Source organism: Orycteropus afer, unplaced genomic scaffold (genome assembly GCF_000298275.1).
Source record: "Orycteropus afer afer isolate SDZICR_OR568_19922 unplaced genomic scaffold, OryAfe1.0 scaffold00161, whole genome shotgun sequence".
Lineage (NCBI taxonomy): Eukaryota > Metazoa > Chordata > Mammalia > Tubulidentata > Orycteropodidae > Orycteropus > Orycteropus afer.
Genome location: NW_006921748.1, coordinates 4728347 through 4745572, shown reverse-complemented (window position 1 = coordinate 4745572; position 17226 = coordinate 4728347). Strand labels below are relative to the sequence as shown.

Genomic DNA, 17226 nt, shown 5'->3' with positions numbered 1-17226 from the left:
AGGGGCCATCCACTTCTCAAAGAACTGGCCAATGAGAACTTTATGAATACCAGTGAAACACTGTCTGATATATTACTGAAAAACTTTATGAATAGCCCTGAATCATTGTTTGATATAGTGCCTGAAGATGAACTCTTCAGGTTGGAAAGTACTCAAAGTACAACTGGGGAAGAGCTGCCTCCTAAGAATAGACTTGACTTTAACAATGCGGATGGAATAAAGCTTTTAAGACCTCCATTTGTTGATTTGGGCAATCCTACTTCCGTAGCGATACTGCCTCGGAAACCCAAGGAGGGGTCGCTATGAGTCGGGGCCGACTCAACGGCACATAACAACAACATTTGTTGATTGGGCATGATTCAAAATAGGAAGAAACAGCTGCAAATATCCTTTAATAACTGGAACACGGAAGGTACGAAATATGAATGAAGGAAAATTGGAAGTTGTCAAAAATGAAATGGAATGCATAAAGATCAATATCCTAGGCATTAATGAGCTGAAATGGACTGGTTTGGCCGTTTTGAATCAGACAATCATACGATCTTCTATGCCGGGAATGACAAATTGAAGAGGAACAGTATGGCATTCATTGTTCTTCTTGTTGTTGTTATGTGCCATTGGTCAGACCCGACTCATAGTGACCCCTCCTTGGGTTTCCCAGGCAGTATCACTACAGAAGTAGATTGCCCAACCTCCCTTCCGAGGAGTGGCTGGTGGGAGTGGCTGGTGGGTTTGAACTGCCAGCCTTCTGGTTAGCAGTCAAGTGCCTTAGGAACTATGCTACCAGAGCTCCTGTGGCATTCACAGTCACAAAGAATGTATCAAGATCTTTCCTGAAGTACAATGCTGTGATATCCATAGGCCTATGAGGAAGACGGGAGCTCTGGTAGCATAGTGGCTAAAGCACTTGACTGCTCACCAGAAGGCTGGCGGTTCAAACCCACCAGCCACTCCTCGGAAGGAAGATTGGGCAATCTACTTCTGTAGTGATACTGCCTCGGAAACCCAAGGAGGGGTCGCTATGAGTCGGGGCCGACTCGACGGCACATAACAACAACAACAACATGAGGAAGACAGTTAATACTACTATTATTCAAATTTACACACAAACCGCTAAAGCCAAAACTAGGAAACTTAAGATTTTTCTAACTTCTGCAGTCTGAAATTGACCAAGCACACAATCAAGACATACTAAATACTATGGGTGACTGAAATGCATAAGTTAGAAACAAAGAAGAATCACTACTAGTTGGAAAATATGGCCCTGGTGACAGAAATGATGCCAGAGATCACATGATAGAATTTTGCAAGACCAACGACCTACTCGTTGCAAATAACTTTTTCACAATAAAAATGGTGGCTATACACATGGACCTTGCCAGACGGAACACACAGGACTATATCCGTGGAAAGAGGCAATGGAGAAGCTCCATATCTTTAGCCAAAATGAAGCCAGGATCTGACTGTGGAACAGACCATCAATTGCTCATACGCAAGCTCAAGCTGACGCTGAAGACAGTTAAAACAAATCCACGAAAGACAAAAAATTTGACCTTGATTACATCCCACCTGAATTTAGAGACTATCTGAAGAAGAGATTTGACTCATGAACACCAATGACCAAACACCAGATGGATTGTGGGATGACATGGTATCATGTTCGGTAAAGTGGAGGGTCAGAGAAAAAGTGGAAGATGCTCAACTAGATGGACTGACCCAGTGGCTGCAACATAGGGCTCAGGTATAGCAAGGATTGTGAGGATGCTGCACAACCAGACAGTGGTTCGTTTTGTTGTACGAAGGGTCACTATGTATCAGAGCCAACTCAATGGCACCAAACAACAACAAAGGTCAGAAGTGATGATGTCATGGGAACTCCAAATTTGTGGCTGGCATCTGAGGTTTTGGGCAGACTTAGTCTAGAGAACTGTGCCTTGTAACTTGTGAGATCTTGCCAAACTTGTAATGGTCAGGGCCAAAGGAAGAAGTCCTACAATGTGCTGATGTTAGAACGGAAGACAAACAGACATGATAATAAATTTATTTGGACTGACTGAAATATGTGCTATTAGAAATGTAGGATTTGATTTTTTTAGTAGTATCAAATTCAGTCTCAGGAATGAACCCATCATATGTACCAAACTAAACTCTACTTCCTAGCACCTAGACTAGGCATAAACTACGAAAGGACTCCTGAAAAGTAAAGCACCACAACACTAAAACATTCTCCTACATCAGAAGAGTAGAACTCTTACCCATATTTTCCGAAGAGTGAAACTGTGGTTCCTCCCACAGGCACTGCTTTTCCTGGTCCATATACATCCCATATGGTCAGGGCTACTTGGGCATTCCTGGGCAGGTCAGGGTACTTCACAGGTAATTTTAGCCATTCATTCCAGCTGAGAAAGTAAAGTCAACATAATCAGACATATATAACTTTTTTTCAAATTGACAAACCATATGAGAAGTTTTGGTCAAGAAAAAGGATCCAAGATTAGATTAATACTTTAAGAAATGATATGGCAACCACCTTAGTGTTCATATAATCAACTTCAATTTTAAGTATAGAACACATTAAAAAAAATTTAAAAATAAGAGCACATGAACGAAAACACTAGTAACACCTTTAATCAAGAAACCCAGACAATATCACTAAGACACAAGGTATTGTGATAATGGGTAACAAAAATTTAGAAAAACATTTAAACATATTAGAATTTTATGAATCCAACTGTGATTTTATTTAAGCAATCTCCAGAATATAAGTTTATACTATAAAGGAAGAAAATCAGAATTATTTATATTACTCTCAAACCCTGGTGAGGATAATTTGGTCCTGTAATACACAGCGGTGCTTCAATAAAGCAGGGAGAGAAAAAAATAACAAAACCATACAAAGGCTGAAGTAGACTATCTACTACTTTCCTAACATGAAGAAGTAACCAGATTTTTCTAGATAGACCTGTGACTTTTTTTCACATAGGTTTTTCTGTTCCTAAAGTTATTCATTAATACTAATTATGCAAAGCATGGTTGCATACATAATCTCACTAAAGAATTGTTTGTTTTCAATAACAGAATAGGGAGCTCTGGTGGCTTAGTGCCTAAGGCATTTGACTGCTAACCAGAAGGCTGGCGGTTCAAACCCACCTGCCACTCTTCGGAAGGAAGACTGGGCAATCTACTTCTGTAGAGATACCACTTTGGAAACCCAAGAAAGGGTAGCTATGAATCAGGATCAACTCGACAGCAATGAGTCTGGTTTTGGTTTGTAATAACACAATAATGATAGCACAGATCTTTTAACTCTCTATTCATCTTTCCAGGAGCTCTGGTAGCATAGTGCCTAAGGCACTTGACTGCTACCCAGAAGGCTGGAGGTTCAAACCCATCAGCCGCTCCTCAGAAGGAAGACTGGACAATCTACTTCCATAGTGATACTGCCCTGGAAACTCAAGGACGGGTTGCTGTGAGTTGGGGCCGACTCAACAGCACATAACAACAACAACAATTCATCTTTGCCATCACTCGTCTATCAGTTTGCCTGTACTGTGGTGGCTTACATGTTGCTGTGATACTGGAAACCATGCCAAAGGTATTTCAAATACCAGCAGGGTTACCATGGTGATAGGTCTCAGCAGAGCTTCCAAAGGAAGAGAGACTAGAAGGACCTGATGATGTATTTAAAAAAAAAAAAAACTGGCCACCATAAACCTTATGAATAGCAAAAGAACACTGTCTACGTATGGAATATGAGCCCTTCAGGATGCATGGCACTGAAAATACAACTACAGAAGAGCTGCCTTCCCAAAGTGGAGTCAACCTTAATGATGGGATGGAGTAAAACTTTTGAGACCTTCATTTGCTGATGAGGCACAACTCAAAATGAAGAAAAATAGCTGCAAACATTCATCAGAATTTAGAATGTGGAATGTATAAAGGAAAACCGGAAGTTGTAAAAAAATGAATGGAAAGCTTGACGATAGATATCCTAGGAATTAGCGAGTTGAAATGGACTCATAGTGGCCATTCTGAATACAATAGATAGAAAGAAAAAACATGATGTCATATTCATTGCCAAAAAGAGCATTTCAAGATCTATCCTGAAGTACAATGCTGTCAGTGATAGGACAATATCTACACAAATATATAAGTAAAACCACTTAATACAACTATTGTTCAATTTATGCACTAACCAATAATGCCAAAGGTGAAGAAATTGAAGATTTTTACCAACTTCTGCAGTCTTAAATTGATCAAATGTGCAATCAAGATGCACTGATAACTACTGGTAATTGGAATGTGAGAGTTGGAAACAAAGAAGAATCAGTAGTTGGAAAATACGTCCTTGATGACAGCAATGATGCTGGAAATCACATGATAGGATTTTGTAAGACCAACAAACTATTCATAGTAAAAACCTTTTGTCAACAACATAAATGGTGACTATACACATGGATGTTGCCATGTGAAATACACAGGAATCAAACTGACTACATCTGTAGAAAGAGCCAAGGAAAAAGCTCAATACTGACAGCCAGAACGAGGCCAGGGGCCAAATGCCCAACAGACCATCAACTGCTCATATGCAAGTTCAAAGTAAAGCTGAAGAAAATTAAAACAAGTCTATGAGAGACAAAGGAGCTCTGGTAGCATAGTGTCTAAGGCACTTGACTGCTAACCAGACGGCTGGCAGGTCAAATCCATCAGCCACTCCTCTGAAGGAAGGTTGGGCAATCTACTTCCGTAGTGATGCTGCCTTGGCAACCCAAGGAGGGGTCGCTATGAGTCGGGGCCAACTCAACAGCACATAACAACAAACAACAATAAGAGACAAAGTATGACCTTAAATACATCCCACATGAATTTAGAGACCATCTCAAGAACAGATTTGATACACCAAACATTAATGACTGAACGCCAGACAAGATGTCAGATGACATGAAGTCCATCATACTTGAAGAAAGCAAAAGGTCATTAAATAGACAGGAGGGAAAGAAAAACCTAAAATTGATGTGAAGAGAGACTGGAACTAGCTCTTGAACATCAAGTAGCTCAAGCGAACAGGAAAAAAAAAAATGTAGTAAAAGAGCTAACGAGAAGACTGGGAAGGGCAGCTGAAAAAGACAAAACGTTATAATGAAATGGGAAAGAACTGGGGTTATCCAGTCAGACAGAAGAAGCACACAATGGCCACTTCCCACACTAAACGACCTGAAGAAAAAATTCAAGGCTCAAGCTGCAATCCTGAAAGGTTCTATGGGCAAAATATTGAAAGACACAGGAACATCAAGCAAAGAAAGAAAGAAAAACAGGGTTATTATATCAAAGAGAATTGGTCGATGTTTCACCATTCCAGGAGGCAGCATATGAGCAAGAACCAATGATAATGAAGGAAGAAGTCCAAGCTACACTGAAAGCTTCAACAAAAAAACAAAACTCCAATAATTGATGGGATACCAATTGAGATGTTTCAACAAGTGGATACAATGCTGGAAGCACTCACTTGTCTATGCCAAGAAACTTGGAAGATTGTTACTTGGCCAACTGACTGGGACAGACTCATATTTGTGCCCATTACTAAGAAAGCTGATACAACAGAATGTGGAAATTATCAAACAATATCTTTAAGATCACAAGCAAGTAAAGATTTGCTGAAGATAATTAAAAAATGGCTGCAGCTGTATATTGTCAGGAACTGCCAGAAATTCAAGCCAGATTCAAAAGAGGAGATGCAATAAGGGGTCACTGCTTATGTCAGATGGATCTTGACAGAAAGTAGAGAATACCAAAAAGATGTTTATCTGTGTTTTATTGACTATGCAAACATATTTGACAGTGTGGAATATAACAAATTATGGATAACACTGAAGAATAGGAATTCCAGAACACTTAACTGTGCTCATGTGGAACATGAATATAAAATACAGAGGCAGTCGTTCAAACTGAACAAAGCACACCGTATGACTTAAAATCAGAAGACGTGTGCTTAAGGTTATATCCTTTTACCATACTTTTTGAATCTGGATGTTAAGCAAATTATTCCAGAAACTGGGCTATATAAAGAGGAATGCAGCATCGAGGTTGAAGGAAGACTCATTAACAACCTGGAGTATGTGGATGATACAACCTTGCTTGCTGTAAGTGAAGAAGACCTGAAGCACTTATTGATGAAGGTCAAAAACTACAGCCTTCAACATGATTACCCTTCAACATAAAGGAAACAAAAATCCTCACGACTAGACCAACAAGCAGCATCACAATCAATGGAAAAAAGATTGAAGTTTTCAGAGATTTCATTTTACTTGGATCCACAATCAATGCCCATGGAAGCAGCAATCAAGAAATCAGACAATATATTGCACTGGCAAATATGCTGCACAAAACCTCTTTAAAGTGTTGAAGAGCAAAGATGTCACTTTGAAAACTAAGGTGTGCCTGTTCCAAGCCACAGTATTTTCAACAGCCTCATATGCATGTGAAAGCTGTACCAAAAATAAGGAAGACTATAGAAGAATGAATACCTTTGAACTGTGGTGTTGGCGTAGAATACGAAATATACCATGGATTGCTAGAAGAATGAACAGATCTGTTTTAGAAAAAAGTACAGCCAGATGTTCCTTAGAAGCAAGGATGGTGAGACTTTTTCTCATGTACTTTGAACATGTTATCAGGAGGGACCAGTGTCTGGAGAAGGCTATCACATTTAGTAAAGTAATCTGGAAAAAAGAGGAAGACACTGAACAAGATGTATTGGCACAGTGATTGCAACAATGGGCTCTAACACAGGAATGGTTGCGAGCATGGTGCAGGACAGGCCTGTGTTAAGTTCTATTGTACAAATAGTTGCTATGGATTGGAACCAACTCAAGAACACCTAGGAACAACAATTCCTCTTTGCAGATTTTCTGCTGCATCTATACCATTGGATTCACATAATTACAACTCCTTTAAAGAGCAGATGGCTTTTATAATCCCAAAATAATATTCAAATGACACAAAAAATTAATACTCAACAGAAGTATTGAATCATTAGGAAAAAAAAAGCTTCTATTTACTCAAAAATACTCTCAAAGGGCAATGTCCCCATTTATGTTAAATACATCTGCACCAGTGAGAAACAGAACAGAATTTTTCAAATTATAAATGACAAATTATTGAGTATATTTACACCTTATGAATTCAAGGAAAATTAAAGGTTGCTATCAATTTCAAGAATTGAAAAAGTCATTAAATGCTTTTCTACTATCAAGTTTTTTTAAAAAAATAATAATTAAATTTAAGTACTGTGCACACGGTAGGTGAGCTTGAAAAGGAAACACTAAGCAATGTCATCTTTGCAAATAATCCAATCACTCAGAGGTCAATTAACACAGCTAAAGTTAAAGAGAATGAGCCCTGTTGACGCAGTAATGCAGGCTTTGTGGCTAACCAGACAAGGCTCTGCAGGAGAAAAATACCTGGCGATCTGCTTCCTTAAAGATGACAGCTGAGGACACACTATGGGGCAGTTCTACTCTGTCCCATGGAGTGACTACCAGTCATAATCAACTTGGTGGCACAAAATAAACAATAAAGTTGAAGAGAAACTAGAAATAACATCCAAAAGCAACTGTGAAATTGCTCACCTCTATGTTCTATCCGTTAATGACTGAGAGACAGTAACATGCCCAACTGAGCATTCACCTCAAACCCTTTGCTATCCAACACTGGGTCCCCAAAACCTCTTCAATCACAGCAAGCCCATTTTTATTTCTTTTACACACTGGGCTTTGGAAGAAGAGCTTTTTTTTTTAATAAAATTATTTTGCAGGTAAAAAATTCTGTGCTTCAAACATCTGGCTGGGTAACACCTTAGACTATCCAAAAATATTTTATATGTTCAAGGGCACAGAATGGTAGAAAACCGAAAGGTGCTATGGATGTATTTTTGGTCATTTTGTAAATCAATAAACTGTTTATCAAAATATGTCAATATACTGAATATAAACATAAATGCAACTTCATTTCAATTGTATTACTGATATAAAATGTTTTTTGAGTATGTCACTGCTTTAATTTAAACTATCCATTCAATAATTACTGTTGTTGTATGCCACAGAGTTGATTGCAACTCATAGAGACCCTATATGACAGGAGAACTGCTCTACAGGTTTCTAGGCTGTAATCTTTACGGGAGCAAATTGCCAGCTCATTTCTCCCACACAGCCACTGGTGGGTTTGAATTCGCAAATGCCAACCGCTATGCTACCAGGGTTCCTTGTGCAATGCTTAGCAGTATTAAGAAATTCCTCTGTAATCCTGACTAAATTATATCTGCAACATTTATAAGCAAATACAAGCACAATATGGAATCCAGCATACACAAGAAAATAACTTACTTCCATCTTGTACTAAATGCCTTGTAGGATGTTCTCACTGGCAAGGCCAGAGGCTTCCCTTCTGTAAAAACTTGACAAGTAACATACAGATCAGAACACGTCTCTTGGTATAGTCCTGAAAACTTCAACATTGGGTCTTCCAGGACAGCTTTATAGCTCTTTTGTTCTCTCTTCCCCTCCAAACTTCCTCTGGAAACATAAGAACAATGTTTTAGATATTTTTCTTTTGAATTTTTATACACACATATGCACAGCAAATATTCAGAAAAGTATAGAATGCTAGCTAAATAACTTTTTTGTATGTGAAATTCAAGTTACTCTTACATCTAATCAAGGTCTCTTAAAATCCTAATAAAGCCAAGATGGTATCTATCGTCTTTAACATATTTCTCTATTTTTAGGCTTCTCAATTTTAAACTTTACCACTAACTCTTGATCTCCCTTTTAGAAGTCACCAGCTTTCCAGTCATTCATGTCATTTTATGTACTTAGGTTGACTACTTATTCATTTATTCTTTTAATATTCATTTACTGTGCTAGGTATGAAACCAAAAACTACACCCAGAAGCTATCAAGTCAATTCCAGCTCACAGTGACATTACAGAACAGAGGAGAGCTGCCCCACAGAGTGTCAAGGCTATAAATCTTTTATGGAAGCAAACTGCCATATCTTTTTCCTGTGGCGCAGTTGGTGGTTTCAAACCACTGACCCTTTTGTTAGTAGCCAAACACTACCCACTGTAGCACCACACCTCCTATCCTGGGCACAAAGGATAAAAAATAAAAGACAAAATAAGTAATACCATGTTACAAGCTAATGTTAAATCTTATTGATTCTGGGGAGAAAAAATTACTTTTCACTGCATATTCTTTTTGTATTCTTTTAGTCTGTTACTATATATATGTATTACCTGACCATTTATTTAAATTAAAAAGTATACTGTTATGAATTATAAAACATATGCAAAGGTGTGGTGTAGTAAATTACATAGTGTGGCTTTTCTAGCCATAAGTCTTTGTAAACTCCGTGGTGGAATTTGCTATGGGCAGCTGAGTAGCTCCTGATTGTTAAAGTTATCCACCTGGGGTATTTCTGTTGTGAATGGCACAAAGTCACTTTTGGGAAGTTCACTCTCTCTCAGGCATGCAGAACTCTGATGCTGGGATTGGTTGGTTTGGGCCACTCTGGCAGGCTCAAAAGAAGCTCTCCTAGAGGCAGAAGGAGTCTCTCTGACTGTTGGCTAAGATGTGCAGCCGAGAGAAACTTGCTTCTGAGAGAAACTCACTCCTGAGAGACATAAGAGAGACACACTGCTGAAAGAGAGAGAGAGGCAAGAGACACACACTGCTGAGAGAGATGCTAGAGACATGCACTGCTGAGAGAGAAACGTAAGAGACGTGCACTGCTGAGAGAGCGATGTACTACTGAGCTTGCCAGCTGCTAAGTGAGATGGCTGGCTACGAGAGACTGAGTGCACTTCTGAACTTGAATTGTAGCCTGTTGCTTCCCTATAACCCATAATCTGTGCGTTCTGTGTGGCCACTGCAGCGAATTATCAAACCCAGTAGAGAGGTGGTGGTTGCTGTGGGAGGAATGGTTGGTGTCTGGGTTGGTGAAAGGGCTAGAGGGAGGCAGCATGTCTGGCCTCACAGGAATAAGCCTTGGGCTACTGATGGTGATTCTGTCTTCCTCTTGTGCAGTTAGAGGAGGTCAGAAGATGCAGCCCACTCTCCCTTTGGCAACAGGATACTAAAACGGTAACATTTCTTAAGTATCAAGATTATGTCAGATATTGTGCCAGGCTTTTTACCTACTCTTTCTTACTTAATTTCAATCACATGCATTTTAAAATAAGGAAGTTGAGGCTCAGCTATCAAGCTCATTATTTAAGATCACAAAATAAATAACAGAGCTAACAATAAAAGCCAAAATGAAATAAGGCATTTTGAGGGCAGTGAAACTACTATGTATGATAATACTGTAACAGTGGACATATGGCATTAGTATTTGTCAAAATCCACAGGACTATACGATACAAGGGAGCTCTGGTAGCATAGTGGCTAAGACACTTGCCTGCTAACCAGACGGCTGGCGGTTCAAACCCACCAGCCACTCCTCGGAAGGAAGGTTGGGCAATCCTACTTCCGTAGTGATACTGCCTCGGAAATCCAAGGAGGGGTCGCTATGAGTCGGGGCCGACTCGACGGCACATAACAACAACAATACGATACAAAGGAGCCCTGGTGGCACAGTAGTTAAACAAATGGCTGCTGACTGAAAGGTCAGCAGTTCAAACTCACCAGCCACTCCACTATGTTGTTGTTACTGTTATTGTTAGGTGCCATTGTTAGGTGCCACAGAGTGGTCTCTGACTCACAGCAACCCTATATACAGCAGAATGAAACACTGCCTGGTCCTGTGCAAGACGCATGATGTTGCTATACCTGAGCCCATCATTGCAGCCACTGGGTCAACCCATCTTCTTAAGGGGCTTCCCATTTTTTCATTGACCCTCCACTTTACCCAGCATGATCTCTTTCTCCAGGGAATAGTCCCTTCTTACAACGTGACCAAAGTAGGTGAGAAGAAGGGGAGTTCTCCTCTGTCCTATACGGTCACTATGAGTCTGAATCAACACAACAGCAAAGGGTTATACAACACAAAGAGAGGGCCATCATGTAAATGATAGACTTTAAGAATAATGCATCAACATTAGTTTATCAATTATAACAAACATATCACAAGAATGCAAAACATTAGTAGTGGACACAATGTACAAAGAGCCAGGAATAAACAGGAACTCTGGACTTTTTGCTCAATTTTTCTAAATCAACTTTTCTAAACTGCTGTGAAAAATAAATTCTATTTAGAAACAAGCAGAAGCCAAAGGTAATTTTTTTTTGTTTTGTTTTTCCTACTCTAGCAAGATACATCAGAGTCCCTGCAGCATGTATCACTGGCATGAGGGCAGAGATGGAGCACCCAGACAGAAGACTGAAATGAGCCTGAACAATACAGAACACATGGGAACAAAAGAGACAGGGCATCATCCCAGAGAGAAAGAACAATATGCACAAAACCTAAGAGAGAAGATGATGTGTCTGAGGAAGTCTAAGCTGTTTGATACAACTAGAGGTTATAGCTAAGTCATTTGGAGAAGCAGCTAGAGATGAGAGTGAAAAGTAGGGACTGGGCAACGAAGCTAAGTAGCCATCAAATTCAGTATGAAACCTGGCAAGATGTAAATACTATTTAAAAAAAAAAAAAAAAACCTGTTCATTGAATTATTTGAGAACCAAAAAACCCACTGCCATCGAGTCGATTCCAACTCATAGCAACCCCCACGGGGTTTCTGAGGTGATAAATCTTTACAGAAGTAGATTGCCCAATCTTGATTCCATGGAGTGGCTTGTGGGTTTGAACCACCAACCTTCTGGTTAGTATTCAGATGCCTTAGGCACTGTACTCCCAGAGCTCCTTGAATTATTTGAGAGGGTAACATAATCAGGTTTCTTTTTATTACACTTTTGACAGTAGTGTAAGGACTAGACTGGGATTGAAACAAGAAGACCAGTTAGAAGATTTTCAGTCAAAATGAAAAACATATAAAGCTGGGGAAGTGAGGTAGAAAAAAGGGCCACGCATCAAAGAGAATTAATAGGTACATTTACTCAATGTGGTGACTGATCACAGTTGGTAAGTTTTCCCTGTTTTCTGTCTTAACCAACTTGATGCAAACAATCAGAAAATAGAGTAAAAGACTACAGAAAGATCAAAGTCAGAGAGGAAAGCTAATACATATTCCATTTGGGACAAGTTACTTTTACAGTGCTTTGGGACATCCAGAGTGACCATATCCGGTGAGTAGTCTGATGTTTAATTACAGAGTTAAGAAAATAGACAAGATGCTATTAAAAACATAGAAACAGGTAAAAAGGCCCAGGGAGAATACATAGACAAGAATACTACACTATTCTCTAATCAAATGATTTTAAATGGAAATTTCCATACCTCACTCAAAAAAAGAAAAAATATATCCTAACATTGGCAGTCTCAGAAATTAATTACTATCAAATTTTGCCATGTCTCGGATTAATACTTTCTCCTTAGCCCAAAACACTCAAGCTGTGGGCATGTGTGTTAATAATGCACTCCTTTTTTGGATTTTTTAAAAATCTTTCTCTTAATGTTCAAATGTTTCAAAACAAAAAAGTACTTACATAACCAAGAATATAGGGAAAGAACAAAGACTGAAGGAAAGGCCTTTTCCAGATGACGGCAATGCAGGTCCTGTATAGGCATCTAGTTGTGTATGTTGCAGGAATATAATGTCATGTACAGAATTATACAAAGGCACAGTTTGGTTGCTGTCATATTATTTTTTACCAACACCTCAAAATGAATGGTAAAGGACATGTCAGAGCTTAAAGTTAAGCTTTTAATACTGAAACTAACACAATCGTTCCAAAGTGCATCTGAAACTGCAAAAACGTATCAGAAACAGAGAAAAATGTATGTATTACATACCACAGGCTAGGCTTTTGTCTATTTAAATTTGAACATATGCAGTAAATGTTTATTATGAATGATGCTATGGTTAATAATTTGTGATAGTTTTGACAGATGAAAATATTTCTATTAAGTAAAGTAAGTCGGACATAAAAAGACAAATGTTGGGTTATCCTGCTTCTATGAACTATATAGAATAGGCAAATGCATGAAGACAAAATTTGTTAGTGGATACCAAAGGTGAGGGGAAAGGGAGAACAGGGTGTTATTGCTTAAGGGATACCAAGTTTCCGGGGTGATGAAAGCTTGGAAATACTGGTGATGGACGCACAATGATGAATGCAATTAATGTCACTGTACACATAAAAATGTTTAATGTGGCAATATTTTTGTTACATATATTTTACCACAATAAATTAAAAAAAAAAAAAAAAGATTTTTATAACACCTCCAACGAGCCCTGGTGGTGCAATGGTTAAGAACTCAGCTGCAAAAAAAAAAAAAAAAATGGTGGCATATTCAAACCTACCCAGCGGCTCAGAGGGAGAAAGACTTGGCGATCTGCTCCCATAAAGATTACAGCTTAGAAAATCCTATGAGACACTTCTACTCTATCACACAGTTCACTGAGTCAGAACCAACTTGATGGTACCTAACAAGAACAACATAACAGCACCTTAAAATACACACAGTTTTCAACTTGATCCTACTCATGCCCCAATCTCAGTTCTATTATTCTCATCTCAACATGCCATGTCTTTGGCATGTTGAGATAGTGTCCCAAGGTTTTCCTGTAGAACTCTTCTCATGTCTTCCTTCTCCCTCTGCAAGTCCCTTTGCATGTCCTTCTGGACCCTCAAATTCTACTCATTCCCCATTGTTCTGGCTTGGCAATGCCTGACTGCCCACAGATTCAACATAAGCCTCTATAACCGCCCCAGCTTGTAATGCTGCACCCACGTGCATCTCTACCTCAACTCTAAGATCTGCCTGCCTCTGCAACTCCGTAAAGTTCTGCAGTCACCATTCTGCTCTCCAGCCCCGTTCTAAAGTAAAGCTTTTTCTCTTAACTGTGAGATCACGACTTTACTGAGCCTTGGTTTATTCATCACTTAAAAATGAAACTGCAATAATCTTTCAAAAGACTGCATGAACAGCAAAATGCTTTGAAGGATTGGAAAAAAGCGGGAAACGTATAGGCTTATTCCTACGGCTTCCTTTCGCACAGACACTACGTCCTCAAATTTCCCAGAGCCCCTTTCCACACTTCCACTTTTCGTCGCTTTCCGGGCCACTGCCTTCCCGATCGCCCGTAGGCCCGGCGTTCAGGCTAATCACCATGTTCTCTCCTCAACCCGCAGAGCCCTGCGTCCCCGTCCCAGCGCCCCCGCAAGCTTACATCTTGAGCTGTACGTTGATGTCCAGATCACAACTGTAGATGTAGTGAAACTTCTCCGATTCCCCCATGGCAATAACAGCAAAATCAACACCTAAGGAAGGAAATCGACACAGGACAGATGCAGTAGCTGAAACAGCTGAACATAACAACACGGGCGCTTCCGGTTCCGCCCCTCGACCAGAACGCCGCAAATCACCTCCCAGAGCGTGACCCGACGCCAAGGAACTCCCCGCCCAAGCACGGCTCATGCGCATGTGTCGTGGGTGCTCGCCATCTTTTTTAAGGGTAAATAGGGTTCCGGAAATACAGTCTATTTGGTTACATTCCAGGTTTCATGTGTTCTTCCTGTCTTAACTTTTCTTTTTAAAGTAAGCGTTCTAAAAGGTAATTTGACTCAAAAAGATTTGCAACACCTTTCGTTGGCTGTGGGCTAGGCAGGTAATACTTATAAGCTTAAACTAAAGTGGTTTGCCAAAATTGTAGATTGGAGAAATCATTTGCTATCGCAACCAAAAAGTTTCTGTTTCTGCTCTGAGCAGTGGGGGTAAAATGTTCAAAGAAACCTGGTTTCTAGTTTTGACATAACCATTGCTTAGCTTTATTATTTAAGGCAAGCAACTGGAGTGTTTGTTTGCACTCCCCATGTTCACCTCCAGGTCCTGGTTGGCACCATCGTTTTGTGAAGAAACCCAGTAGCGCAACAGAAGGTAGGCCTGTGGACACGCGTCCCTAAAGATTACAGGCAAGAAGAGCCTACGGAGGTAGGTTATACTCTTTAATACATGGAGCCATCATGAATCAGAATCAGATGGCAGTAGATTTTGGGGTGGGGTTTATTTCTATGGGTTTATTATATTACCATTACTCAGCTCCAATCTTCTTTTCAAGACTCAATCTAACTTACCCTTAGCTGTCTGGTTGATTCCCACTCATAGCGACCCATAAGACAGAGTAGAACTGTCCCATAGGGTTTGTAAGGCTGTGATCTCTAAGACTGTTAAGAGTTTACAGGGACAGGAGGTCTGGTGGCGCAGTGCCTAAGGTGTTTGACTGCTAACCAGAAGGTTGGTGGTTGAGAGCCCCCAGCTGCTCTGGAGAAGGAAGACAGGGCAGTCTTCTTCAGTAAACATTTACCACCTCAGAAACCTAATGAGGGTCACTATGAGTCAGAATCTACTTGATGTCAGTGAGAAATCTTTAATGAAGCTAACACATCTTTCTCCCGCAGAGCAGCTGGCAGATTCCAATCCTCAGCCTTTGGGTTAACAGCTGCACACTTAACCACTGGCCACCCCAGCTTCCCAGTTAGAACCTAGAAATTTTCAGAATTGTCCCTAGAACTAAGATCCCTGATTCTTCTGAGCACCTATATATTTAATCTAAAATGTTAATCTTCCAACTACATTCAGGACTTTTTAAAGGCAAGAATAGTGCACCATATACTTTTGTCACTGTCCCTTCTATAATGTTATTTAAAGTTTAAGCACAAAGGAAACAGACTTAATTTGTTCGTAAATATAAGTACCACCAGTTGTTGGAACTTAACTCTTGGCAGTTGAGTCGATTCCACTCCCAGTGACCCCTCTTTGGGTTTCTGAGGAAGTATCTCTATGGAAGTATATTGCCAATCTTCCTTCGAGGAGTGGCTGGTGGGTTTGAACCACCAGCCTTCTGGTTAGCAGTCAGATGCCTTAGGCACTATGCCACCAGAGGAAATGTAATTTCAGCAAACAATAAAAATAGAACTTTCTAACTCTCTGAGCTGTCGTAGTAAAACAAATTGTCAAAAGTGTCCATCTGTGGAATAATTTCAGCAGTGGATGTATGTTTGATGTGAAATGGATTTCTCAAACTTCTATTGACAATTTGTAAGGGACCAAATTCTCTGATCCCAGTGCCAACACAAATTACGTTTATTATAATGTTATTTAATGTAAAGCTCCTTATATGTATAGTACTTACAAACCATAAAATTAAAACAAATTTATAAATTAAATACAGAAATACTCAAATTAGCAAACTTGATATGATAATTTCTGTGTCTGTGTGGAAACTCTATTGCTTACAACATGACTATGGCATTGACTATCCTTGCAGGACTTGTGCTGTGAAATTCAGCAGTTCTGTACTGCTGTCCCACCACCCATCTGTCAGTTTGTCACACTGTGATGGTTTGCCCGTTGCTATGAGCTGGACACTTTACCACCAGTATTTCAAATACCAGTTTGTCACCAATGGAGAACCGGTTTCAATGGAGCTTTCAGATTAAGACAGACTAGGAAAGAAAGGCCTGGAAATAACCTGCAAAATATAGCCAATAAAAGCCTTTTTGGATTTCATCACAGCTTTGTGTGACTCCCTTGCTTTGAACAGTTGTAAGGACAGATCAGTCATTGGAGGAGAACATCATTTTGGTGAAGTAGAGGGCCAATGAGAGTATGGGAAAGTCTCAGTAAGATGAATTTGCACAATAGCTGCAACAATAGACTTGAATATGCCAGCGATCATGAGGATGGTGCAGGACTAGGTAACATTTTGTTCTGTTGTACGTAAGGTTGCCATGAGTCAGAGTTGACTCAAAGTCAGTTACTTATATATCTATAGTGCTGTACACCATGTGAAAATTCAATGTTGTTGCTTCATTTTTCTGTTTAAATTACTATGAAAGCTTCATTAGAACTACCATGTTGTTGTTTAGCCTTTACTTGTCCCTAAAGCATATTTTTGTCTTCAGTCATCTCTGCTTTTCTCATTAACTCATGATAGTTAAAGAAATAGTTATTGGCCCCAGCATAGTCACAGACAGCACTGATGAAGGCATGAAAACCAAGTGTTAGTACTTGATTTCAAGATATTCATACATGTAATCCAGGAGCTCTGCTGACATAGTGCCTAAGTCATCTGACTGCCAACCAGAAGGCTGGCAGTTCAAACCC

The 17226-nt window shown here is 39.7% G+C and overlaps 1 protein-coding gene across 1 annotated transcript in view; it reads right to left on the bottom strand.

Annotated features, from left to right (window-relative positions):
- The window catches only part of PIK3C3 (phosphatidylinositol 3-kinase catalytic subunit type 3), a 185243-nt gene extending 170885 nt beyond the window's left edge, over nucleotides 1-14358 (bottom strand). Inside the window, exons 1-3 of the mRNA XM_042781733.1 lie at nucleotides 14291-14358; nucleotides 8382-8570; nucleotides 2256-2399 (exon numbers count right to left, since the gene is read on the bottom strand). Of these exons, the coding sequence (XP_042637667.1) occupies nucleotides 2256-2399; nucleotides 8382-8570; nucleotides 14291-14358 (401 nt within the window). The remainder of the gene's footprint in view (nucleotides 1-2255; nucleotides 2400-8381; nucleotides 8571-14290) is intronic.
- Between the last annotated feature and the right edge of the window lie 2868 nt (nucleotides 14359-17226).